Source organism: Pieris rapae, chromosome 11 (genome assembly GCF_905147795.1).
Source record: "Pieris rapae chromosome 11, ilPieRapa1.1, whole genome shotgun sequence".
NCBI classification, from domain to species: domain Eukaryota; kingdom Metazoa; phylum Arthropoda; class Insecta; order Lepidoptera; family Pieridae; genus Pieris; species Pieris rapae.
The window spans coordinates 6,075,189-6,103,027 of NC_059519.1; the positions used below are offsets into that span (position 1 = coordinate 6,075,189).

At 31.2% G+C, this 27,839-nt stretch overlaps 1 protein-coding gene across 3 annotated transcripts; it reads left to right on the forward strand.

Moving 5' to 3' along the window:
• Positions 1-3,888: 3,888 nt before the first annotated feature.
• LOC110994145 (sodium-coupled monocarboxylate transporter 2) lies at positions 3,889-27,466 on the forward strand. Of its 3 annotated transcripts, none has more exons than XM_022260655.2 (10): positions 3,889-4,050; positions 12,185-12,397; positions 17,340-17,482; positions 20,388-20,590; positions 21,101-21,232; positions 21,752-22,111; positions 22,724-22,854; positions 23,317-23,567; positions 24,559-24,701; positions 25,225-27,466. In XM_022260655.2, the coding sequence occupies exons 2-10, from the start codon at positions 12,190-12,192 to the stop codon at positions 25,568-25,570; spliced, it is 1,917 nt and encodes a 638-aa protein (XP_022116347.2). In that variant the 5' UTR covers positions 3,889-4,050; positions 12,185-12,189; the 3' UTR covers positions 25,571-27,466. The 3 variants fall into 3 exon arrangements, with proteins under 3 accessions (XP_022116347.2, XP_045486106.1, XP_045486105.1); XM_045630150.1 differs by lacking the exon at positions 3,889-4,050 and adding an exon at positions 8,340-8,442; XM_045630149.1 differs by lacking the exon at positions 3,889-4,050 and adding an exon at positions 12,097-12,118.
• The last annotated feature ends 373 nt before the right edge of the window (positions 27,467-27,839 follow it).

Here is a 27,839-nt window from a genome sequence, read left to right on the forward strand (position 1 = left end):
CCTAATTTTAAAACAAATATGGCAAATGCATTAGGAATAGCCTGCCTAGCACAAGTCCTAGGCCCTTTTATCAACTACATAAACGCTAATTATATAGAAAGCCTCTTATACACAGCTTTGCTTTAATATATTTCATAAATTTATTAAAAATCAGTGATAAAACAGTCTCTGTAATTTATTAAAGAAAAGTATCGCTTTTCCAAAAAAAGAATTACTAACTTTAGATTGTACGGGGAAATTGCAGCCTGCGTTTATTCCAAATATTAACATCGAGCATATGTTCTATTCTAGTAAACTTATCACTATTTTGTCCACCTAAATAATATTTTCATAAATATATTGCGAGGGAAAGGTAATATTAATTTCCATGAATTAATCTCTCAGAGATTCTCTACATTTTAAATTATAGATTGCACGAATAGTCCTCTTCTGCGTATGAATAGCAGCCATCAGCAGCATGACCCCATAATAATAAGCCATAAGTCATTAAGCTGTGAAAGTAATTAAAATAAACAAGTTTAGCTGTATCGACATTAGTTAGTGAGCGATTTTTTTTTACCGCGTAAGCCGCAGGACTCTCTTCGCCAATCCGTTAGAAACCGTTATTAATGCTAATCCCGTTTAAAACATTATTTGGTTCAGGTTTGTAACGATCTCTTATATTATAAATAAGCGTATAAAGAATTTGACAAGTTTAGTGTCTATTAAGTTTTATTTTGATGATTATAGTTTTTATTACTTAAAGCGTTGTATAAATATTAACGAAGGAAACTTTCATACTTAAAAATATATTGTACTATTATTAAATGTATTATATATATTTTTAGAATTCGAATCATAATAAATCACGTGAGGCTGTAAAACCAGTTACATTTTATTTTAAAGTAAATTCTCTAATTAAATATGTCTAATGAATCAGACATCACAGAGACAGCAAATGATAGTCGTAACTCGTAAGTGTTAATTTATTTGAATCACTGTAATGTAAGTTGTATCAGAATTTTAGACAGACGTTTCACATACAAGCTTTTATGACCTTGATCTTGGAGAAAATTGAAATAAATTAAACTGCCGCCCATGGATACTCAATGCTAGTGGGCTCGCGAGTGCATAAACTTTTAGAAAAAAAATCTTAAAGATCCTTTTTATGACTTTTGTGGATTTTTATTTTATATTTCTAAGTGTAAATTAAAAATATGTACTACAAAACCAAAATTTAACAAAAGATTACACTGTCTGTACAATTCAACAATCCAGCCTGATTTGTATTTCTAGATCACTGTATCATTGCTTATCTCTTTTCTAAACATTTCAAACTTTAGCTTTACTTACGTTGTGAAAAACATCAAAAAATATTTTTGAAGTTATTCTTATAAAATTCTGGTAAATTTTTACGATGCGCGCACGCACCGTCACAAAAAACCAACACCCTGAAGTTAGCTATAGTCAACATTTTAGTTTTTACTATTGTTAGTGTCGTTTTTTTACAAACGTAGAATGAGGCGAAAAATTAAATTTTTGAAAAGATTTTTATTTTGTTACGCCAAAGAAGTTTAACTTCTAACACGTATACATATCTACACACATTTTTGTAACCGTGCTTGATTTAACACCTGCTCATACATTGAACCACTGTAACTACTCTGTCTCCTGCCTAATATAATTTAATCTAGCATTTTAGAAATAAAATAATCTATGCTAATTTTTCACTTTACGGGCGCTGTTAATATTTTTTATTCTTCATTCATACATTCCAATGCTGTTATCGTAAAGTCGTGAAGAATTCTCAATAACCCTATAATTACTACATCCGCGTGATTAGCTTTATGATTTTAATGAAATTTTGATTTGCGTTTTATTTACGTACGGCTTGAATTTTAGCTCGACATCGTTTAGAATTTTTATGATTTTGAATTTAGTTTTTTAGAATATGCATCATTCATCTTTGGACATCATACATATAATTTACAGCAGATAAACAGCAGCAGCAATACGGTGAGGTTTGTACAGACAAACCTCTGGGAACAGTCCCAGGTCCAAGAACGGAGGACGGAGTTTTTTCTACCCCACCGGATCGGCAATTTGAACCCTTCTAATCAAATCCAAGCAAATTTTTTAAACTGTTTTGTGCCTGATCTCACGATACTGTCGTGTCAGGCACATCAGTCCTTTCTAGCTATGAGATACATATATGCATTTCAGAGAATTTCAATACTCTTATATTTAAACATCTGTATAAGGTCTGGTTTCAAATTTAACGCCGAATTGGTATGGATAACATTTTTTAAACTAAAATCGTAATAAAATTTTTAAGAGTAACTCACTTCTGCATTTTATTATTAAGAACTGTACAAATTCTTAAGCTAATGAGTCTTACATATCTAAGGAAAGACTCATTTAATGTCTACTTCTATTTCTGGGGATACAATTTATGCAATTTGTCGCAATCAAACACACACCTACGATTTTACGTCAGATGTAATGACAACTCGCACATGATTCAAAAGGATTAAAATGCATGTCTCTGAGGACCCTCTCATTTTGGAATCGTAGCCTATGTGGTTGTATATAGAAAAATCAAAAAAAGGTTTATTGCAGACTTGTAAGAAATTCCTTAAAATTCAATTAAACCATAAAGGTGGTTGTTTGTAGATAGAATTCTGAATATATGAATTACTTATATTTGATAACACTATTAAATATAATTCATTTATAAATCATAATTAAAAAATTAAAAATAAAATAATATAATAGAAAACTGTATCTGAAATCGTATCATTTTGTGCTACAATTCTGCTATGAAAAAAAATTTTGTGCTGACTTTAAAGGGGTCCTGCATCGAATTTTTTTTTGTCTTGAATAATTCATTTCATGAGAAAGATTTTAAGTTATGACATCAATATATGATTAGAATAAGTCCCGTGACCTCAGATAATAGCTAGTGTTAGTTTACTTGCAATGTATGTATATATTTCTAGTTCTTGAAATACCTCACTCGTCATCTTGACAACTGTTCGTTTTAACAATAAAGTTTTACCTCATTCATCAATGGTATAGTCACAAGACAAACATGCATGAACCAACAGTACAGTTTTTATAACGTTGTATTGTGTTTTTAAAAACTAATTAATATATTTTCCTGTAAATGAATTATAAATAGAAAACTAAGACAGCTGTTAGGAAATCAGCGCGGGTGTGGCCGCAGGAGGAAACTAGGTATATAGGCTTAATTTCCTTTTAAACTGTTTCCTTATAATTTCTTAAATCATAACGTATTTTTGATATAATATCTTCAGCTCTCTCTTTACTAAAGCAAACACCAGAATCATAACATCCCTTTGCCCCAAGCATCTGTTTGTATTGTTAATATCTTCTGTAGATTGCACAACATTATTTTAGGGTAGTTGTGGTTTGTTTTCTACTTCAAGACCATATATTTAATATAATAATAGTGGTTGCCTGGAAGAGACCGCTCAATAATCGATAAGGCCGCCAGTGGCCCTGATTTTCATTTAATTATGTCCAATTTTATATTGAAATGTAACGAACTGTTAATAAATAAATAAAATAAATAAATATATTAATTAGGCATTTAGATAGAAAAGTCCTTGTGGGACTAACAGCAAATAACAGCTGGGATTTAATAGACTTTAGGCTTTTAGAGTAAGATGCAGATTGCAGAGTCCGATGCTAATTAAAAATTAAATTCGCTATTGACATACAACACATACGCTATACGTATACGACTTTGGATTTTACCATATGACGGCTCGAATAAAAAAGTAATTCTTATTGAGATAACAAACTTCCAACGACAGTCGGTATATAGAACAAACATTGATATGTCCTGAATTTCATGAATCATGGGGCATAAATAATAGACTGTTTTGTTCTGGTCCTTCATTCCGTCGCGAAACCTTGTCTGGGTTGCACGTCAATTTAATCATATTGTGGACGCTCGCCAAATCTATATTTACTGTTAGAGTCAGGAAAAGAAAATATTGTGAATTAAGTGAAGTGATTGTGAATTTTATTGCCCGAATCACGCAGGTTTGCATTTTTATGTTTTGTTTAAGTATATACTGGGAGTTTAGAGTTGTATGTGAAAATATTTTAAAATTTAGATTCGAAGATATCGACATTATAAGTATCTATGCAGGAAGTATTTAAATTTAAAAAAACTATAAAAGTAAAATTTTAGATCTTAATTGTTCATTTAATTAAAATATATACCTTAATACGCTTAAAATTTAAAAAATTACCTACAACTTCGGGCGTTAATTACGATATTTTAATCTCTACATTATACATGGAAGTAGCTACCTTAATTTTTAGTAATCATCTAAAACGAAACTTGCATAATTTATAATTATTATTATCTTTCACTATCTGATTTAATTATAAGATTTATTCCGTATTTTAGGATTTTTTTTTATTTACTGTTCATACTCTGGGTGATAATTAATTTGAGGTCCCCTGTATAATGTACAGGTTTTTACTAAAATACTTTACGCCCCTTTTACATCAAAATATTTGATTTCTCATTAAATTAGTCTAATTATACCATTTTTTTTTCATTACAAGGAAAACAAAACTTGATATAAAGAGACAAAAAGGCCTGAAATAATTGAAAGAGGGGATTTAGACTAAGTTTTTACGAATATAGGGGGGATGTTTTCATTTCGCACATAACATATCCGCATCTTAGCGAGCGAGACATGTCATCTAAGAAAATCTAAAAAAAACAACTTCAAATGTTCAGTGAAATACGCTGTAATTTTCACAAGTATTTCATTATATGTGGATATTTTTCCTTAAATAAAAACATTAAGGAAAATGTAATATTTGATGCAATATTGTTATTCTGTCTTTCCGGATATGACCTTCGATGTATTACGCCTATAAAACACGTAACTTTTTACAAATTACCTTAAATCATAGCGTTCATTGATCCCTGATGGTGAGCTCGCTTACGCAATTGTTCGCATGGGAATATAGACAGTGTTTTGTTTTGGCTTCGTCTTTGAAAAAAAAATGCAATACTACTATTAGTGAAACGCAAAATGTATGTAATGAGTATTATTTTACTTTAATTTAACTGTGATTATAATTTTTTTGATATTCTACACTCGATGCGATGTCTGTTTACATACGATGTAGCGCGTTTGAACATTCTTAAAAACAGTAAAACATCGCACAAACGCATATTATTGAATTAGTGAAATTTGTCGACAGCAGAATAAAGACTGATAAATAATCAATGTTACTTTTTTATGTTATCATTTTAAGTACTCATGTAAAGGACAAAATTATATAAATAATTTTTTTTTTATATTTTTAAATCACAACAAAATGCCGGGTTTTTATAATTAAAATATTAAAAACTCCCTGTAACAACAACAAATATAAATTAAAAATTCCTAAAGCAAAATAAAAAAAAAACACTTTAGCGATGCGAATCCACATTTGACCTGCAACCTTTATTTATAACGTCCTCTCATCTCTTAAATGCCTGCCTCTCTTTCGTATCTAACTACATGGTTTCACACTTTTACGATTCTGTTCTCCCTTATCATATGACCCATCCATCTCCCCTTTAAATCTCGTAAAATGTATCTGAAACCTTGAAAATCATTCCGTCCTTGACTCAGCAACATTTTAAGATCATTTGTAAATATTAAAAGTGTGATTAATTATAAAGATAAATACATAATCTGTCCCAGTTAAATAATTCTTTAGAGTCAATTCTATGGTCGTGATTCTGTGAAATTAATTATTATAATTAACGTGCCGTGATACTGTTTCTAGTTCAATTCATTCATAAAAGTTATTAATTGATTTTAATGAAAATTTATTATTGATTGCTGTTTCTAGGTACCACTTACTTATATTTTTACTTTAATATTAAAATACTAAGAAATACTTATACAAAAAAATACATTATAAATACTGTATTACTTAATTTGAACGGGATTCTTGTATTTAATTGAAATTATTGAATTTCTTCAGAAGCATTGAGTAATTTTCTACTCAATTATCAATGGGATATGGGGTCAATACATTTTTGAATCTAGAAGGAAACCAAGACGATTACTGTTTTAACGGTAACCAATCTTCTACCCCTGGTTTAAATCTATAAGCATTTAAAAAACTTGAATATCATAATACTGTCCTTAACTAAGCAACATTTTTAAGATAAAAAAGTATAGTAAAAAATGGGAGTAAACAGTCGGTCAGTTCTTGACGGCCCTCAAACATACCTGTTCATCGCCATACATCGTCTATGTCACATTATATTTAAAAATTACTCGTATTTCATTAATATGCTCGCGTATTTTTTTTTATATTTAATAGTAATCAGGCAATTTATTATAAAGTATTACTGGGAGGGAGAAGGTCACAAATATTGAGTTTTAGAACTCGTTTGAATTTAAACCTGTTTTCTGACATTAACATTAGGGGTTAATGTATTACAGTATGACTCAATGTTTATATCCGATTGTGAATTAAAAGTAGTATTGCATGCTATCGGACCGGCTTAAAGGCATTTTGTATGCAGTGTGTGCCAGCAGTGCGTCTTCAGCGTGTCTCAACTGTGAAATCGTACGATCGAATTACGACTGCCAATGGTGCTAGGTGCGCATTTAACACTCGCTCGTATGATGAATAAAATAGTAAAATGGCATGCCGTTAACCTAAACGATCGGTGTGTCACAAAAGGCTAATTTCATAATCACCAACTTGATCATGAAATACATAGAGAAGTCTGAGCAAGTATCGAGCGAGCTGTATCGTTTGAATGGTATCTAAAAATTTATTTTTAATACTCGCCTATATACTCGTAAGCACCCGGCATTGTAATTATTGTTGTATTCAAAGTGACCTGACCTCCTGTACCCTGAAAAATATACAGGTAGGTAACAGTCCCTTATGGGCAAGTATCTTTCTCTAATCTTTCTCGTTCTTTTTGTCCAACTTCGAACACCTATTGTTTCGAGGATACCTCCATCCCTATACAAACGCCAATTACCCCAACAAATCGGAAACAAGAAATTAAATTAAAAAATATATTTTTTGGCTTCTGTTGTGGCACGTAATAACTACAACTATCTTCTGCAGTTGTCCCGCCATTTACAATGTAAACTAGCTGCCCCTGAACTTCGTTTCCCTTAATATATATTTTAACTTGGCCTGGTCTATTTAGTAGGAATAACGAATATGGAACATATTGCTACCCCATAAAAGGGTTGTTCGAAAAATTATTTAGTAAAAATAAATAATTTTTACTTAATAAATTCGAAAACATAAAGGGTTGTGTTTTAATAGTAGTAAACTATATAGTTTTTACTTTTTGAAACAAGTTACTTAAAAGTTAACAAATGCGTCTGGCTCAGAATTCTTATAATTCTTGGCACACATTCACGGACAAGTTCAAGTTCGGCGAAGGTCGTATAAGCTCAAATTGCGCGGTAAGTTTTCGAACGCTTTACGATTCAATAAAAATATGTATGTTTATACAGGTTACAATTAAATATCATTATAAGTTCATGAATGGCCAGTCTTGGCCTAGTGGCTTCACCGTACGACTCTCATCGTAGATTCGATCCTCTTCTGTTTACACATGGCTTTGTCTATGTGCATTTAACAATCGCTCGAACGGTGGTGGAAATCGTGACGAAACCGGCTTGTGTGGATGTAAGCCCACGGCGCGTGTCTGGCACAGGAGGCTGATTACCTAATTACCTATTAGATGGACAAATGATCATGAAACAGATACATAAATCTGAGGCTCACTCCTAAAAAGGTCGTTGCTAACTTTTTAACGGCGTTAATATTTTTTTTTACTTCTTATACGACTTCCACAACATAGCAAAATTAGGTATCATGGTGAAATAGATCATTTTAAAGATCTACAACCTGATATGTGAACCAAGTATATTTGTAATGTCACAAAATTTTTAATTTGTTTTGTTTTTAGTGAGCCTGTTATATCATTCCAATAGGAAGACTAATTTTATATTTTACTTTTTTTTTTTTTTAAAGTATAATATATTAAAATCATAATTGTAACATTAGAAAACCGCTGTAGTTTATATTAATGTATCGCGACAAATGCATGTAAAAGTAGTTTTTCAACTTACTTTTTTAATGCTTAATTTTTATTTATTAAATATCTTTCTTTTCCACAACTTTCATTAATATTATCATCACGATTATCTATATGTATTATTCGAAAGAAGAACAAACGAAACATAAAATATATCGTAATACACAATTATTGTATATTATTCCAGGAATATAAAACTTTTTGATACGAAATTCATAAGAAAACATTCGGCACATGTTCTTGATCAAGTTCAACAAAGGTTATGCTACCTGCGTAACGCGTTGTTAATCTCTTGAGTAACATTTTACGAAGCGTGACGTCATCATAATTAATCGGTACTCTCTGCTTAGCATGTTAAAAAACTGATTAAAACTTCGTGCTATTTGAATTTCATAAATTATAATATTATTCTTCAATTTTGTAAGTTAAATCATACTTCAAAACATCATTACTCATTCACACAGATTTTGGTATTACTTTGTGTGCTGTTTTTAATGTAATGTATCTAATGTATGTATGCCACTATTTATGTTTATCGATTGTCACGTGTTTCTAACAAGTCAATTGGCCGCAAGCCAGATGATTGTACGGCGCCTACCTAGTACAAACTCAATTGAGCAGTCATACTCGATTCCTTTATGGACATTACGGATGACTAGAGATGAATAATTATATATGTTACAGGTCTTGTCAAGAGACATTCAACGCGCAAAGATTTAGAACTAATAAACTGACTTTAATACAGACATATTGTAAGAAAACTATATAAGGTAACATAACTTTCACACAATAAAAAAATTAATAGAGATGAAAGTGTATTAAAATAATATTATGTATACAAAAATAATGTCTGATGGGACCTTCTCGAAAAAAAGTTTCAGTGCTCCCCATAACTTTTAAATTTCTAAAGTTGTCATAATTAGCTATTTTTGATAATGTTTTGCACTTTAAGTTTGGCAATTTTTTTTTTGTCATTTTTCATTAACTGTAAAATATGTTTTTTTAATTATATTAATATGTGAGTCAAACTTATCAGCTGCAGTATGAAATCTAAACTAGAAATATTTTTTTACTAAATATTCTCAATTCCGCAGGTTATCAGCTATTTACACCTCACCTTCTTCAACTTCTATACTTAATTCTTTTCAATCCCAAAACTCCCTCTTATGTTAAAAATCATATCTATTTCCCAGGTCCTTATAACTTATATGTTAAGGTCCCCCAATAGATATTTATTGGAAATTCCATCCAACTTCATCCTTCATAGGCAATTCATTTAAGATCTCCGCTATTAAGTTGCGGAATAGGCTGCCAGAATCCATACGAATGGCTACTCTAATCTTTTAAAACTCTTCTACATAAACATTTCTTAACCATATCCTATCCTGATCAATCGTGACTTGTGTAATTCTTGTATTTCCATTTCTTTTGTATGACATCGCCATTTATGAAAATCGCTTTCTTTTGTTATTATTATTTTTTGGTATTACGTTAGATTAGGGTTCTATATTTTTTTATGTAACATTTGCTTATGCACTTCTTGCACTATACTCATCATATTTCTTTTTCTAGCAACGAAGTGTGGATGAAAATATAAATATTTTATATTTTCATCCACACTTCGTTGCATACAAATACAAAAATCTGTGTGAACTACCTTTAAAACTTTAGAATACGCGGCTGTACGCGTACCGCATTTGTTATTACAGTACCGCGTTTGTACCATGATTTTAAATACCGTACCACCGTTAGGTAGACTTTTATGTCGATCTTTACTAAATTAAAAAACAACATAAACATCCTCGAATAGCGAAGTTGTAGTAATTGGTAGTAAATATAAAAGCTTAAAAATATCTAATGAGTAATGATTCATAAGCATTCAACCGAAGAATAAATACCGACCGAAGAATAATTGTGTTTCACACAATTGTACGAAATATGTTTACAAATAAAGGACAGACTTTTGCTTTTGTCCTATAGTAGTCATCATTAATTATTTCTGTGGTGATTCTGTTAAATGTCAAAAGTCAGCTGATTGGGTTATAAACAAACGGCGGTTTGTTGTTTACGAAAATTTAATTTTCATATAATTGTGGTCTTTCGTCGTCAATCTGAAAGGACGCAAAAACAATTAATGATTTTATGTTATGTATAATATTTAATGTCATGGACTCATAATAAAAGCAAGGACAATTATGGTATGTTATGATGTTAACAGAATTATTCTTGTACTTAGAACTTGTGGTTTATAGAATTTTGTGTTTTTTAAATATAAAAAAATATTCTTATTAAATAGTAAGTTTAATTAATGTAATTATTTAACATAATAATATATACAATAATCACCCATACTGTATATACTTTGCTAACTATACCTAACTTCCAGGGTAACACCGTTATTAAGTTTTTGGTCGTAAAAATGTTTCAAGCTTGGTTGGATTTATACACTTAGTTGCTTTTAAACTACAACGGTTATCAGGAAAAGTTGTTATTTGAATGAATTGTGATGCCATATGTTTTACTACTTGTAAAAAAGTGATGTCAAATGTCTAAGCTATTAATAATTTATGGACATCAAATGTGTTTATTTCGAGCGTAACTATCAACGTGTTGGACTCGCAAAAATAAATTACATTATTAAATGTCGTTTCATTTTCGTAATGCTGTACCTCGCGTTTTTTACCGCCGATTAAATTGTAATATATACATAATATCAATCAAATCCATTCCCGGAGCTTTGCGCGTTAAACCAAGCGAATAAGTAGTACAGCTTTATTATATGAAAATTATATGTAATCACCGTTTAAAAAAATCACTAGTTCTGCCTTTACTGACATCATTAATGCAGAATGTCACACAGTAAACGTTACAGTAATTTAAGCAGTTATAATATAATTGCGACAACCATTTTACACACCGGATAACACCTTAGCATAAATAATTTTGCTACATTTGTTGGAAGAAAAATTTTTTTCTCGCTACTGATGGATTTTGTAAATGTTAACTTCTTTTCAATTTGGAATTCCATTAATGTTTAGAGAAACAAAATCGTGTTATAAAATACATTTGTAAAAAGAAAGGCTTAGATGAAAGTCTAAAATTTGATTTTATTGATCGGCAGGAAACATCGCAATTGTTCGGGCTATTTGATTTGTTTCGGATGCTGGCATATTTGCGATCAGTACATTTATGTAGCTCGTAATATTTGGGATTATTTTAACAATATTAATTACATATTATGTATAATAATAAATAGGTGTCTATATATCGTACAGTTGGTATTATGTTCACGTTCTAGGGCTGTATTTCCACTCAACTCATTAGTAATAAAGCATAGCATTAGCATTTTTATTTTACAGGTAAAATTTATTGTAAAATATCTGAAGTAACTGGTTTTTAAACATATATCTTTTTGAATGGATGAGTACATGGCTCAAAGCTTAGAATTTCGTAAATGCATTAAGTTGAAACACTGAAATGCAATTAAAAATCATTTGTATAAAGAATAATGTTTCAGATGTTTTTTTTTCAAATATTTTGTCTTGAATGTAAATTACTTCTAAAGATAATATTATTAGATACTTTTTAAGTTACAACCCTATTTAATTGACAATAACCGTTTGTTTGAAAATTACCATATATAAGACAAATGAGATGCAATAATTAGTTTATAAATAACGTTAATGTATACAGTTTTGTTATGGTGATAACATTCTTAACTGGAGCATAACATGGAGCTCAGCATTATCATCTACTATAATTACCTAAAGTTGTACATAAATCCATTCCGTATTTTTTTAAATTTTTGTTGAAATGTGAAATGGCAACTTCGTGCTACATATCAAAATCTAGTGTTTTATGCGGCTGGTAACACTCAATTTTTTAGTTAAAATCTACCAAAAATAATCCTTTATTAATGAGTTAATGTTCCAGTAAAACCGATTGTTATTTTATACAACATAGTAGTTCGCGTTAAACGTTTTCATTGATAAAGATCAACAGACGTGGCTGGTAAGAATTGGAAATCATTGACGAAGTTATCGTCTCCAAAGCAAATTTACTTTTTTTTTGTTTCAGTTACCATGAACTCTGGCTGGCTGGCGTGGGAGTGTATAGTTTTCGCGGTGTTCATATGCGCGTCATCATGTTTGCCCCTCTGGAGTCGGAAGAAGGATGCTGCAGCGGCCGGGAGTGCCAAAAGAGCCTATATTTTCGCTGGAGGAGGGGTGTCGGTACTCTCAATGATGCTGTCTGTGGCGAGAGGCACATTGGGTGTACGGTCGTTTTTAGGTGAGTTAGATTTTGGCTAAGCAACCTTTGATATAGAGGGGAAAATATTTAAAACTTTGAAAGTCGCCTTTAACTTAACTGATAGAGTCCATAAAAATCTGATTCGTAGGTAGAGTGCATGATTCTCTTTACTCTATATAATCTAAATTATTTAAAAGTTATTTGTATTTACTTCTATAATGGAGAAATTACTAGCATCTGACAAAAATAAACTCTTATACGAGAGAGAGCATATTTGTTTCAAAGAAAACTATTTAATGTTTGCAGGTGCTTTGTCTTGTATTGTAGTATTTATAAGATGGTTTAAGTTACGACATATTAATAGCCGCCCGCGCGTCAAAGCTAAATAAAATTAGATTAGTGATTAAATAAAAACCGCCTTTGGCCAAGCAGGGGTCCGAGTTTCGTAGGAGACGCCGTTGAGCTAGTCTCGGGAAAAGCCTATTCCGGCCGAGAGACAGCCTGAATCTGATATTTTACTGTGTCAGACGTATTTGATGCTGATTTGATAGTAAACATATATTTTTCTGTCTTTTGCCGCTTCAATTCCAAGTAGCTGATTGAACGTGTTTAAAAAAATAACAATAATGAGTTTAAGAGTTATCTATCCATGAGATTACCAACTAGTACATTAATAACTTCGCTTTCTTAGTTTAGCCAATCAGCAACAAAACATAACATCTCGTCTTTATTATAATAAAATTTATATTCGAGATACGAAATCCGGAAAAGTATAGTATCTATGTCAGTATGAATTTCCTTTGCTCCTGAATAGAACTGAATAGAACTCCTGAATAGATACTTAGAGTATATATCAGTATATCGTAATCCAATAAAATTTTAGTGATATACTGACCCTAAACGGTAAATATTTAAGGTTGTTTTTGTCGATGAGATGGTGATGTTGAAAGTCCATTTTGTTTGTTTATTTGCGTACCTATATACCTACCACGTGGCTTGTCAAGTTTCCAACAGCTAGTACACAATTATTTTTAGATTTCCACTAATGTTTGGGCATCGAATGGAAAATCACCAAACTAATTGAATAATTGTTTTGTTAAGCTTTGCATGTCTGTATAGTATAATACCAATTAAAAAAATATTAATATACTGTTGCAGTATAATATCTCGGATTTGATGAATGATAATATCAATCATTTTAATAGGTAAATAAAATCAGCTTATTTAAATCATAGACGTTCCGTTTTGGTTAGTTTTATAATTTATAATGATCTTTTTCCTATACAATTAATAAAAACAGTTATTAAGATTACAGTAACAGTAACAGTAACAGTAATTAACATTACTGTGTTATTAAGAGTAATTTAAACATGGGTTTAAAATAATCCTAAAAAAAACGACAGTGAACATGAAAAATATTAATTTCTATACCAAATCAGATCAGTCTTGTGACTCGGTCACAGATTAGTCGTATCGATAATTACGTACCAAGAAAGTATATGTCTTTGCAAGTCTCATCCTAATATAATCTTAGAGTTTAATTTCTCGGTGACTGTTTCAGGTTGAAAAGTAATGTGAATTTCTGTAGTTAAGGAATGGTAAATAAAACGATCCTTGACGTTTGTTTACGTGTTTACTGGCATGGTACGTCGTAGGGACCAGTGCGACGCCATCTTGTCTAGGGAAGCGTTTTAGCGGGTTCTTGAAGTAACATTTGAATTTTTAAATAATTAAAATATTTAATTGTGTGGGTCCCTTAGTCATGACTAAAAATCTAAAATCGATTTTAAAACTAATTTTACCTTTTACCTTTCTAGTTCTAAGTTATTAGTTAGCCTTTTCGTTAACTTTTGAAGTTTTAATGCGAATATACCTCTTCCACATAAGTCAGATTTCTTCCACTTAAAGTATAATATGGAAAAACAACTACATACAAAAAAACTAACCGCAACGCAATTTAAATAGCATCTAATTTGTGATGAGATTGTGTGGTATATAATTATTATTAATTAAAATGTTTGAAAAACCCAAGTACCTAAGTTATTGCTTTCTGCATACACATAAACATAAACATTCTGAGGGTATAAAATTTTATTTTTATATTTTGTATATTAAAATATAAAAAGTTATAATAGATACATATATTTTTGTTAGATACTATTAAATTTTAATTATTGCGATCGAGGGGGCATGACGCTTTTAATCAACGGTATGGATTTTATTTATTTAAGTATTTGCCTTCAAGCAGTGTTGGTATAGTGGCTTAAGCAAGCGACCCGCAATTAGCAATGTGAAGGCGAACATCGCGAGGAAACCGGCAGGTTTCAAACACAAAACTCGGGGACGTGCGTCAGACACATAATGTTGATCAGCTACATGTATATGAAATAATATTGATCAAAGAAACGGATGCAATCTGCGGCCAAGGCCCAGATGGCGTTGTATTGCCACTGGATCAATATTATGGGTCAATATTTATTTTTTAAACAATTTGGTTTTAAAAATAAAATAATATAATATTTTTATTCCTGAGCTGGTTCCAGGACCACTAATAATTAACACTAATAAAAACAAAATGATTTTATTTCAATATTTTGTCACCATCCAGATTTTATGTAACTACATATCTTCAATATTTTATAAATAAAACATAATAGTTTTGTATGATGACACACGTATAATTTCTTGACTTGACCACTACTTTGTGACCCCTCATGGCGCCAAAGCTCTTGGCGCGCATGGATCCGCCCTTGGTGTGAAAACATTACTGAGAATTTATATCCTTAATTTTTTTCTTGCAAATATATTAATCATGTAGCATTCAATTGTTGAATTTCTTTTTAATTGGTCCAGTACTTTTTGAACCAATTCGTTACAAACATACTTACATACAAATCGTTCCTTTTTATAATATAAGTATAGATACACAGCAATAAAGGTACATGTTATATTGGATTTTTCAGCAAAAAATAATATCTAATGTTGAAGTCAGGTATTCCTCTGTCCCAGGAATAAATAATTAAATTGATAAAAATAGAAAGATGTTGTCGTAGTGATAAACAAAGGATTTTAAATGAAATAATATATGCAACTTTTAATTCCCGAAATGTTGACAATAAAATATATTTAAGACCGGAAATTGGTATTTTTGCTACATCTTTTTTAGAATCACCTTGTTAGGGTAATTTAGTCACATGTAACGAAATGCAAAATAAATGCACAAAGACGTGCTGAAACGCTTGCCTGTTACAAGATTATGGAGACATATATAGTAAATGGAACCCAACCGAAAAGGTCACAATTTATTTATGTAATTACTGATTATTATGATTGATGGACATCTTTTAGTATACTTTTCACAGAAATAATTTTTACTTATCTACACTTAATATTATAAAGAGGAAAGATTTGTATGTAAGTATGCTTGTAACGAATTGGCTCATAAAGTACTGGACCGAGTTTAAAATTATTTACCATTTGAATACTACATAATCACTGATTAATAAAGGCTAAAAAAAGAAGGATCCGTACTTAATGTTACCAAAGGTATTAAATATCTTTCATCGCATGTGCTGCGAAAACTATTGATGATAGAGAAAAAAAATATTTAACAATATTAAATAACATATGAATGTCTACAAAAATGTTCAATAAATAAAAATAGCAATAAGGCTATAAAGAGAGAAGAGGAGGTTCTGGGTTTCTCCCAGCGACAATAATTGAATACTAACGTACATGACGTGCTTATTTATTACTAAATTAAACTAATTCTTACAATTGCTACTTCTGACGACTATTTTAATATGTAGTATACCATTTTATTTTCTAATTAAACGGGAAAAACAAATTCACTATTTTTTAATTTCTTATCCATGAATTAAATAACTATATTATTAAAATTACTTAGAGGACTATATATATATACATAGAAAACATGTTATGCAGAGAATGATCTTATATTAAACAAAAATATAATAAAAAACAAGTTGTAAACTTTTATAACACCATGGCGCCATATTAATCCTAAAACAAAAACGTATTAAATCAATAAACTAGATTATCAAAAAGTTTTTTTGCTTTTTATTGTATACAAAGAATTAAATCGTGTTCAAATATATTGAAAAAAATTGCTTAATTAAAATCATCATCGAAAGGAATACAAATCTGTTAATACATATCAGTAGTTCAGTTTTTACTAGTATATTATGAAATAGTTCTTTGAATTCATTAAAGTACTTAAGGCCTATATTGTCTCGTTTATAATTAAAACAGAATAGCACTAGAGTAAAAAAGATGAAAATTTACAATAAATATACCTTCATATATCTGACACAAACAGTCGACTATTTGGTCTAAGGCATGCCGATTTTCTCACAATGTTTTCCTTCATTGTACTAGCGATTGTTAAATGCTCACATAGACAGTTAGTTCATCGGTGCTCAAGGATAAGAGCGAAGATTATAATACCTCATATGATGTCAAATTATTTTCCGAGGCGAAGTCGGGTCATTTCGCTAGTCAATAGGTTTAATGCGAGTTTGGCTTAATCATATATTAATTAAGTAACATAGAGGAATAAATTTGAATTAATTTAATATAAAATTGCCTCTACCAAAAAACGCGCAAAAAAAATTGTTCAAACCTGTCCAATGGCTACGTTTTTTATGTTCTCGAATGTTATCGGCTTGCCAAGTCGTCAAATTCGTAATTCCAATACACAGTTTTGCTTATTTATATACTTAAAATATTCAGTGTGATTAAAAAACAAGACATACCATAATATGTCAAAAATGTGTTATATGACATACGAAGTTTCTGGTTAATATATATACAGAGATAAGTAATACATCACTGTATAGAACATGTAACGGATTTTAAACATAATGGTAATTGTGATTATATGACAATAATTCAAGAATATTATATTACCGCCTTTTACTAGTACGCCGCAGATATAAAACTATGTATATACTTTTTTCAGGGTTTCCATCTGAGCTGGTGTACTTCGGATCGTCAATGTGGGAGACCCTATATGGAATGATCTTGGCGTTTCCTGTGGTCTGTTTGGTGTTTATTCCTGTTTACTTCAGACTTCATACAAACTCTGTCTATCAATATTTAGAGGTAAGCATAGCAATTAACAAAGGCTACTTATCTCAGCCAAGTTTCTTGGGTTAACTGGTTTTTCATGTCTTAATCAATTTTAATGAACTTTAGGCACAGAAACACTAACATTAATAGGGTTTAATGGGTAATACCACAGTAAAAATATAAATAAAGACTCAAAAGAATACACATAATACAATTAATGCAAATCTAAAACCTTCATTCGTTGGTAAAATGTCAAAGTGACAATTTACTTTCGAATGAAGTATTCATTAATTGCAATGCGAAGAACCGCGTTGATTGTGTTGATTGAGGTTCTTAATTAAATTTAAATATGCCTCATATATGAGCTGTCAAACTTTCGAGATTGAGATACGAATAAAACATCCGTCCAATGTCCTGAATCAAAGTAGATGTAGAGTTTACTGTACACAAGGCTAACAAAAATTATCCTTAAATCTTGTATTAAATATACAATTTCAAGAACCCTCATCATATTATATACTTATTATCAATTAATTACAGACTTCTTATGGAATATTATTGTTTTGTTGGGTTTTCATTAGAACAAATAATTTAGTAAAGATAATTACCTATTTAATAGCGGTTAACAAAGATGACCATTATACATGTCCACATAAGTGTGTTATATAATATAATGTACACGTAAGCATCTTCGTTAATTAATACTTATTAACGACAAAAAACGCTAATTGTTTTCAAGTTTTGCGTACACATAGTAGGTTCATTTTCCTCTTTCTTTTTTGTGTTGAAACCGTTAATTTTTTTGTAATTATTGTATTTTTATCTAATAAGTCTACTATTTCTTGCCTTCTGTTGCACTTATTTACTATTGTTATATACAAATTATTAATAAGCGTACTGTACAATTGTATTAGTTTTCTCAAAGTGAATGTAATATTCTATATGAAATTACATAACTAAAAGTATGTCGTCGAGATTTGTATGCAAGTGGTTTGCCAAAAAATTGGATTTTGACATACACTTAATCATGCTCGACCGTTAGTACCAAATGTGTATACATATATACCCACGTGACAAATTGTCTTTTATACTTCCCATACTGAACGAGAATGACTCGAGTCTGTCGCTGAATACTTTTGCATAAATTATTTGGATGTGATTCACTGAAAAATTCGTGTTAAGAGGCCTCTAGACGGGCTACACTACTAATGAAATATGTGGCTACATCATTGCCGACATTGCAGACAGCAAGACTATGGCTGAAAAATGTATGTCTCGGCAATACTTCTGCAACTCTATATGGCTTATTATTTTGTCTTTACACGGTATACATACATGGCTTGGCTAGAACCTATGACTGTATGACGAACTCATACGCGTTGCAGCAGCTTACATTGTTTAAAAAGCAAAGTCAAAACATATAAACGAAGAAAAATTTGGAAGTGTGTATTCGACTTTATTTTCAATAGGTGTGGTACATTAAATATTTTAAGTCTGAAAATAAGACTGGAACAATTATTTAAAAACTTTACACTGTCAAAGACTTAGTGATACAAAGAAAAGATACTAACATGAGAAAAACTATAGCTGTTAGTAGTGTCTTTTTAAACGGTTTTATTTAGCTCACCCCGTTTGTTTTATTATTTATTATTCTTGGGTCAAATTTAGTAATTCAAATTTTACCCTCTTCCTGTCAACCTTTGTTATATAAATATATAAACCTGATAATATGTAGACAATTGACGTGCCCCACGGTTTTATTTTAGTCTAGTCTATGCATATGTTTATAATTCCCATGACTGTATCTATTTTATAATTTTTTGGTTTTTAGTACATTTATCTTAAACATTGCAATGTATGTTTAACATAAAACCATTTAACTTAAAAAGTTTTTTTTACCTATTTTTATACTAACATAGCTTTTACACATTTAAAGCTATAGCTATTAGAAAATTAGCTATAACTATACGATTTTTAGTATAAATAAAGGACGCACTGAGACTGTAAAGTGAAAAAGCCATAATATGACTGAGAAATATGGCAGTATTTTCGATTGCAAAGCTGTCGTTCTGGCTATATAGCTGGGACACTAAATATTCATCGGACATAGAACAAATATTTGCCAATATATCCCGGTCATACTCGAAATATTGCCGAGTATTTCATAGTTTACCTATAAATGCTGGCTGATGCTACCAGCTATACACCCTTGCAGCTACACATTTTCGTGAAAAAATGGCCCGTTAGGACTTAGGAGCCCCTTTATATTTACATGAAAACAAAACAAAGTTTTGTTTTTGCCATGTTTGTTTTGTATTTTCCTTGAATTAAAGTAATTTCACGCAGTCCACGGCATACGTGTGTTTTGTAATTTGTTACGTGTGACTATCATAATTAGAGATACTTTGCAAGCTATTTATTTTACTGACAATTGTTCTAACACCATTTATGTATTCTTTATTTCCGTTTAAACGAGCCGAAATTATGTGTTTGGGGCGTTAATAGAAAATTAAAATATTTATTGAGCTCTCAATTGCGGCGTATAAAATGTTACTGTAGGATTAAAAGACATGCGAATAGCCTGCTTGCTATGGAGCTTGGTACCTAGATTAAAGAATTTAGTAGTAGGTATGATCTGTCTGGCAAAACCTCATATAATGTATTTGTCATTCCTAGTACTCATTCCCTGTTATTATATCCAATATATAAGACTCTCTAGACTGTATTTTTATTATTCCCCACTGAATTTTTTTATGAATTTATATAGAGAATCTATTTTTTAACGTATCATTCAGGTGGATACAAGGACAAACTTCCTTGGTCGATGTATATAAGTTCAAATATCTATTATACAAGAAAACTCGATTGTTAATTAAGCCCTAGTAATAGTATGAAGGTGTTTCAAACACGTCTTCTTAGACCTTAACTCAATTTTCAGATGCGTTTCGGCTCAAAATCAGTTCGTCGACTTGCGGCAGCTACTTTTCTACTCCGCCAAGTACTAAACCTAGCAGTTACAGTATATACGCCAACAGTTGCATTACACGCAGTTCTCGGGCTACCCCACTGGGCGTCTGCCGCTGCGTTGACTGTGGTCACTGTGGTTTTTAATTTGTTAGGCGGGTTGGCGGCAGCTATCAGGTTAGTAAGCATATTGAAACTTCTAAATATGAAACCACGTTGGCGATTGGGGTTAGCAAATTGATATTTTGTTGTGTTATGGACAAATCATATTTAATATTTGAAATTCACATTGGTCAATATGATCTCATGAACGTCAATGTTTAGAAAAAATGAATCTTAATTTACAATGAACGAGTTCCCAAATTAAGGGCGTGTCACATATTTGATTTACAAGGAAAAATTATTTAGTAAAATTAAATAAAATATGATTATTTCGGAATACAAGATACAGGTATGACTTATTCCAGGAATAAGTCATACCTGTATTCAATTTGAGTCGGTAGACATCCCTACTCATCGGCAAAGAAGATAGAGGGTGTAGGCCGAGAGAGAAAGCCGGCGTAAAAAACTCTTGGTACTGTATGGGCTATACTTTTATAGGCTCAGGGCTTTGTTCCTCTCCTTATTTTAATTTTTAGCGAATGTGCCCATACATGAAATAAAATTGAATCCTTTTTAATATTTCAGAGCTGATGTAATTCAAACATTGACAATGGTGCTTGTGAGCGGTGCCTTTATCATTCAAGCTACAATCAAATCTGGCGGACCCGCACAGGTCCTTCAAGATAACATTGATGGTGGAAGAATGAAGTTTTTCAAGTAAGGTTTACTTATTCACACCAAAATCTGTATAGATTGCTATATACAAATATTTTTTAGCATAGGGTTTTCAAAAGTCACAATCCTTCTATCTCCTTTCTTGATTTTTTGTGAATTATATACCTACCTTAAATCTGATTTATGTTACACGTCTTTGTTAAATTTTTGTATTAAAAATAATTAAATATATTACGTAATGTAGCGACACATAAAATTCGAGACTTTAGAGTTTAGACCATTAGCGCGTTTCAGAGTATGACGTCATCGCAGTAAAGTTAGCTGTTTATTGTACATGTTGCTAGTTGCTACATAGCTATTATATAAAAATGATAATAATAAGTATATAAAGATGTATGATTCACGAGTGACTAAACCGCTTCATATGATGACATAGGTTTTTTTCAAAACAAGTTATTTTTCATTGTGTGAATACTTCCAGGTATAAAAAAACTTTAATAATAAATAACAAAAGAATGGTGAATATATTATATGTTATTTATAACATTCCCCTATTTCCAGCTTCACCTGGGATCCAACAGTCCGCGTGGACACATTCTCCGCCATCATCGGTCAGCTTTTCATGTCCGTATCAATATATGGCTGTCAACAGACCTTCGTCCAAAGATACTGCTCCATGTCCAGCGAATCTAAAGTCAGGAGGATTCTCTTCTCGAATGTTCCAGCAGTTTCTGTCCTCTTCAGCCTATCCTGGGTGGTCGGGATGGCCTTATACTCGCTATATAGATACTGTGATCCTCTGATGAGTGGAAGAATCAGTGCCCCAGATGAAGTTCTGCCGTTTTATGTGCAAAATCAATTTGCTTTTCTGCCAGGAATGCTTGGTTTGTTTTTGGGGAGTATCTTCAATGGAGCGCTAAGGTGAGTTTGACTTAAAATTTCACATAACTTTTGACTTAAAGTTTCCCAAATGGCTGAACTGATTTTCACGCATTTTTTATAATGAGCGGAAGTAACAATATTACTAAGTAACAATACACTTACTAAATGGTACACATTGATCATTTAAAGGCAAGTTGGTGATCGATCTTGTACGGCTACTTAACAAAACATTTATTACTACTAGTTTTAAAACAATGTATTAACTACTACTGAGTAAGCAATTTAAACAGTCTTATACATTTTAATAAAAAAATGTGGCGCTACAACTTTCTTAGGTTAGGTTAGGTTACTTTCTGGGCATCAGATTCCTGTATCTCTTTAATTTTGTCAATCTAATGGGCAAGTAGGTTGATCAGCCACTCACGCCATTGTCTTTTTGAGTCTTAGGCGAGCCGGAGGAATCCGGTGAGGAATCACCATATATCCCTTCACTGGTCGAGCGGATGTTAAATGTGCACACAGAAAGTCCACTAGTGCACAGCCGGGAATTGAACGTACAACCTCAGAGATGAAAATCGCATGCTTTAGCCACTAGGTCAACACAGCTCTACATTCTAATGAAGATAAACTAAATTGTATGTTTAATTTCAGTTTTCTGGTGTCGAATATTAACTCGCTGTCAACTGTGACTTGGGAGGACTTCGTTTCATCAGCACCAGCTTTCAAGGACATCACTGACAAACAACAATTAACTGCGATCAAGATTATTGGCATTATCTATTGTGAGTACTCAAAATATTTATAATAATGTATCTACTACTATCTATCTCTATATAAAAAGCCCAAAAAACTTATAGAACTGGCGCAAAATAGCTTTTTTTTATAAAGTTGTATTTCTACTTACATGGCTATGCAAATTCACTTAATGATCGTGTTAAGTCAGTTTGTATTTTGCGTATTTTTTTAAATATGTATTATTATTGCATTGTAGTATAAATAAACACGAATTAAAATTTTCTGTTCAATTACCGATTGTTAATTAAATATTAAATTCAGACATCTTCGCCGGAATTTAATTTATTTATATTGTTTTGACATTTAAAAAAAATAACACATAAAATTTGCATACATTTTTGAATAACGGAAAAGTATACTACTATAATACAAATATTATAATTTGGCAAATGGAATATTGCTTGTTTCAAATCAACGCTAAACCATTAATAATACAAATCTCATTTCAGCAATAATTATAATGATTATGTCGCTGTTCGTACGATTCGTCAACGGGGTGGTAGAAGCAAATATGCTGGTAACATCGGCGACTTCTGGAGCGCTGCTGGGTGTGTTTTTGTTGGCAACCCTATTCCCTATGGCGAATGGAAAGGGGGCATTATGTGGCATGATCGTCTCTCATGTATTAACAATATGGATGGCGGTGGGGAGATTGCTTTATGTTAATACTAAAGTAGATATGCTGCCACTGTCTGTTGAGGTATGTTCAGAATCAAGTCAAAGTTAAATAATTTTTGTTGTAAAAGAATTTTGAAACCAGTCCAAGAGTCTTTTAATATTGTATGCCTCTTTATAATATTGTACTTTATTTAGTATTGGTACGTTTTTATACTGAGTATTTTAATAAAACGGGGTTCTTCAGGATACGTCTATTTAATATGAGTGTTGGTACAATACTGATCTATATTAAAACTTCAACATAGGCACAATAAATAGTGTTATTTATTTAGATGTAATGTATTATGAACATCAAAAAATTTTACTTTTAATTTAATCGATCCAACTTGACAAGGATACGTAATACATGGTTGCCAAATAGGTCTTTAAGCAATTATTATTTAGCATTGTTAAATTTTATAATTGCAATAAACGTCAGATTCAAACCAGCAGAGATACTCTGTATAAAGTATACGCAGTTCCAATACTTTATTAAAAGTTAGAATAGGCAGTAAGGAAGTGCAAATGCAAAAGTTCTAACTCAACATTGTTATTAAATTTATGGTAAGCCTGGCCGATTTTTTATTTTCAACCAAGAAGCTTGCTTCTAAGGACATCATTGCCTAGCGGTCTTATTGAGTGTCCGCTAGATGAAGGGTATCGGGTTCGATTCTTGGTCGGAGCGCAAATTTTTGTATAAATTTAAAAATGTGTTCTGCCTTTGGGCACGGTCTAATTTGTAGAGTATGCAGAGGACACCGAACATAAGAAAGGAGGCTGTGATGTTTAGAGTTTATGTTCAATACGTTTTAGGCCTAGTATTAAAATTACAAGTGGCAATTCAACATTTGATGCTTGCTTCTATTCCAAAGCGTGATAATTATTTTTCCCAGGAAAACGAAAAATATATTAAGTCAAGCAATTCGTAGGAATTCATTAACGGTATCTAAATTAAGGGCTTGGAAATCGTGACATAGCGAAGAAGTTTTAACTTATATTCATTCCGAAGTCATAAAAGTCCTATACATTTTCAGAACTGTCCCAATGCAACTGTCCGAGCACTGAATCCGCGACCTATGGCGGTCGTTGTCAATGAAACACTGTCGCGTTTCGCCCCTGTCTTCGAAGCTATTGACAGTAGTCATATTACAAAAGAGGCTGTTTCTGAAAACATAGTGTAAGTATCAATCTTGACACACCTTAAAGCAAATCTAACCGGCCGAATCGATCGGTTGAATCCTTAAAAAATGGGCCAGCAATGCTGGACTTATAAAATGGGTGTAAATGTCTCCGGTTTTTTCTCTCTCTCTATCTCTCTACTATTTATATTTAATAAAATAATAGTTTTTATGTCTCATAAATATTCCGAACAAAGCTAAATTCAGTAGTACATTACAACAATTTCAAAATTCAAATAAAATCCTAGAGACATTTCTTGTAAATGTGGGATATTCGGATTAGATAAGTTCATCTCTTACTTAGGGCTTATTTTGTGCTTTGAATCTTATCCAAAGACATGCCAGTTTGGACACGATCTTTGCACTATCAATTGGCACAGTCCTGAACGGCTTAAGAGAAACCTTGACATTCACACGCTTCACTGTTCTCAAACAAAATTTATAAATAATAGAGTCTTATCTAATTTATGAATAGAGCATAATTGTCTATAGATTTTAAAACTACTATGCGGTTTATTTCAGGTTTGACAGTTTAATGAAATTCTACTCAATATCCTACATGTGGTATGCCGTAATAGGGACCCTAGTCTGCGTACTTTGTGGAGTAATCGTTGGCTATCTAACGAACAAGGAATCGGACAAATTTGACGAGCGACTTCTACATCCATTAGTGGCGAGAATGTCCCGCAAGTGCCCGGGAAAATCACATACATTCAAAACGCCTGATAGGGAGAGAACCTCCGAGGAAAATGAAGCTTCTGATAAAACATGTGATACAATAGTTGAGGATCAAAAAACTCAAACCGGACTTGCTGGTAATAAAATATATTATATTGATAGTATTGAGCCGATGAAAACTAGGCTATGATAGGATAAGGGAATGTTGTGCCAATTTTGTATATAAGTGTATATAAGTAGGGTGTAATATTTAATTGTATAATAGGTTTTGTATATCGAAGTATTGATTTTATAAAATTTACTGTATGTTTTTGTGGCTTGACAACCATGACCACTATTAACAAAGTTCCTTAAAAAATATAAAATTGTTTTGTTATGCAAATATTTTATTTAGTCTTGTGTTGTATTCACGCTAAATCGTAGTCACTAAGCCCATATCACAACTTAATTTATGAAAGTTAATTGTCAAATTGACAAGTGACAAATTAGGTGACGTGTGCAAATTAGCTACCAGTGCAATGTAAGGTGTTTCAGATGCGCTCTATAGGCATGTTTTGTGTATGTGTATGATGTATTTATAACCCGTATTATTTGAAATTTTAATTTTAGGGCTTTATTCAGCTTGGCAGAAATTAAATTACGCGTTTTACACTGCATTTGATTATCATTCGGAGTATAAAGTATGCTTTATGGTTTTAAATTAAATGTAGTAGTGTTTTATCTTTAATCTTAGTATAAATCGCACTTAATGGGTAACCAGTGTATTGTTATATTAAAGATTTTAGATATCTAAAAAAAGACGTACTTTTTATGGCGTAACATAGATATAAAAAAGACAGTCTTAAAGACAAAATATTTTTTGAGTGTAATTTATTCCTAATAGGAGCTGTGAATCGTACTAATTGAAATGCTAAAATCTGATGTACAACTAAACCAAAACCTTTTCGACGTTATCATGGGTGAGACGCAAATAGCCAATGTCTAATTACTAAGAAAAAATTCTTTGGTATATTCATTCGCGTTTTGCAAAGCGGATCTAAAATCTCTGACTTAAAGAAATTTCTAACACTTCCCAGATTTAGTTAGTATATTAAAATATTTACTCTCCTGGTGTTAGATAAAGTGACCTTGGTTTTCGAAACTAAACATAGATTTTTACTATAAATATATATGTTATTAAGAGAGAAAAATAAAGCGTACATCAGATCTATCATTTACCCAATAAAAACTTATATAGGATTAGTTAAGAATTTGAACTGCAATTATTATGAATTTTAAAACGACATAGTGATAGTTAATATTAGTTTGACTGTGATTATACATAATATAGAATATAGATGCCAAAACATGAATATATATGTTTTACGCATGCATGAAAATATATAAAAGAAAATGATAGCGATTGTTTGGAAGGTCAAGCAGGTATATTCTAGAAAAGTCCATTTTAATGTACAAAGACGGTCAGAGTCGACTATTGTAATTACACACTAAATATTGACACGCTCACAAAATATAAACAAATATGGAAGATATATAATATACGGAACTAAGAAATCTAATTGATTTAAGGAAGTATTTAAAATATCTAGTTTATGTTTTTATTCTCTGTAACTAAAAAATGAAACAAATACGGCTCATATGTAAATGTGTCTTTTAGTTATAAGTGGACAAGACTGTTACGTACGAAACGTCGAGTTATGCAAATTGTGTAATAAAATGTAATTTATGAATGACATAATGTTTAACCATCGTAAATCAATCGAATGGCACTGTTTTAATTCCATCTATCTCTTTTCTCTCTGTCTCACAATTTGATAGAAGGAGACGAAAGAGTATATTAAATTAATTAAAAGAGTGTAATCAGAATTTATTTTTTTGAATAAGGTGGTAAAGTTTTGAAATTAATACATGGATGCCATTGGATACTTAGTAACTAGACGTTGTTATGTTAATACTAGTTATGGGCTGTATTGATTTATGTATTATTTAGTGATCATGTTGTATGTGTTGTTGCCATTATGTACTTATATTGATCAGTATTACATATGAATATTTTCAGAGAAAAATAAAGATTTATTTTAACGAAGTTTATGTTTGATTTATTGGTTTTTACAGTTTTATAGTTTGTAGTTGATATAGCCATCATCGATTGTGTATCATCATCATCTTTTTTAATGATTTCAATAACGTATTTTTAATTTTCATAGTACAGGACTAAATTGTAGATACTTTTGAAATAGTAGCAAATATTCGTGCCAGCCATTAAAAAAATATTAGTAAATGCTAGCCTATCCGCTAGCCAATTAAGTGATTAAATTCCATAGGAAGTCCAATGGAATTTAAAAAAGTTAGACCCTTTCTAACGCCCTCATTTTTATCTTTTCATTACAGCATATATGCAATGTAGAAAAAAATACCAAGCAATACATTAAATACAGCCGAAATCTGTTATAACGACT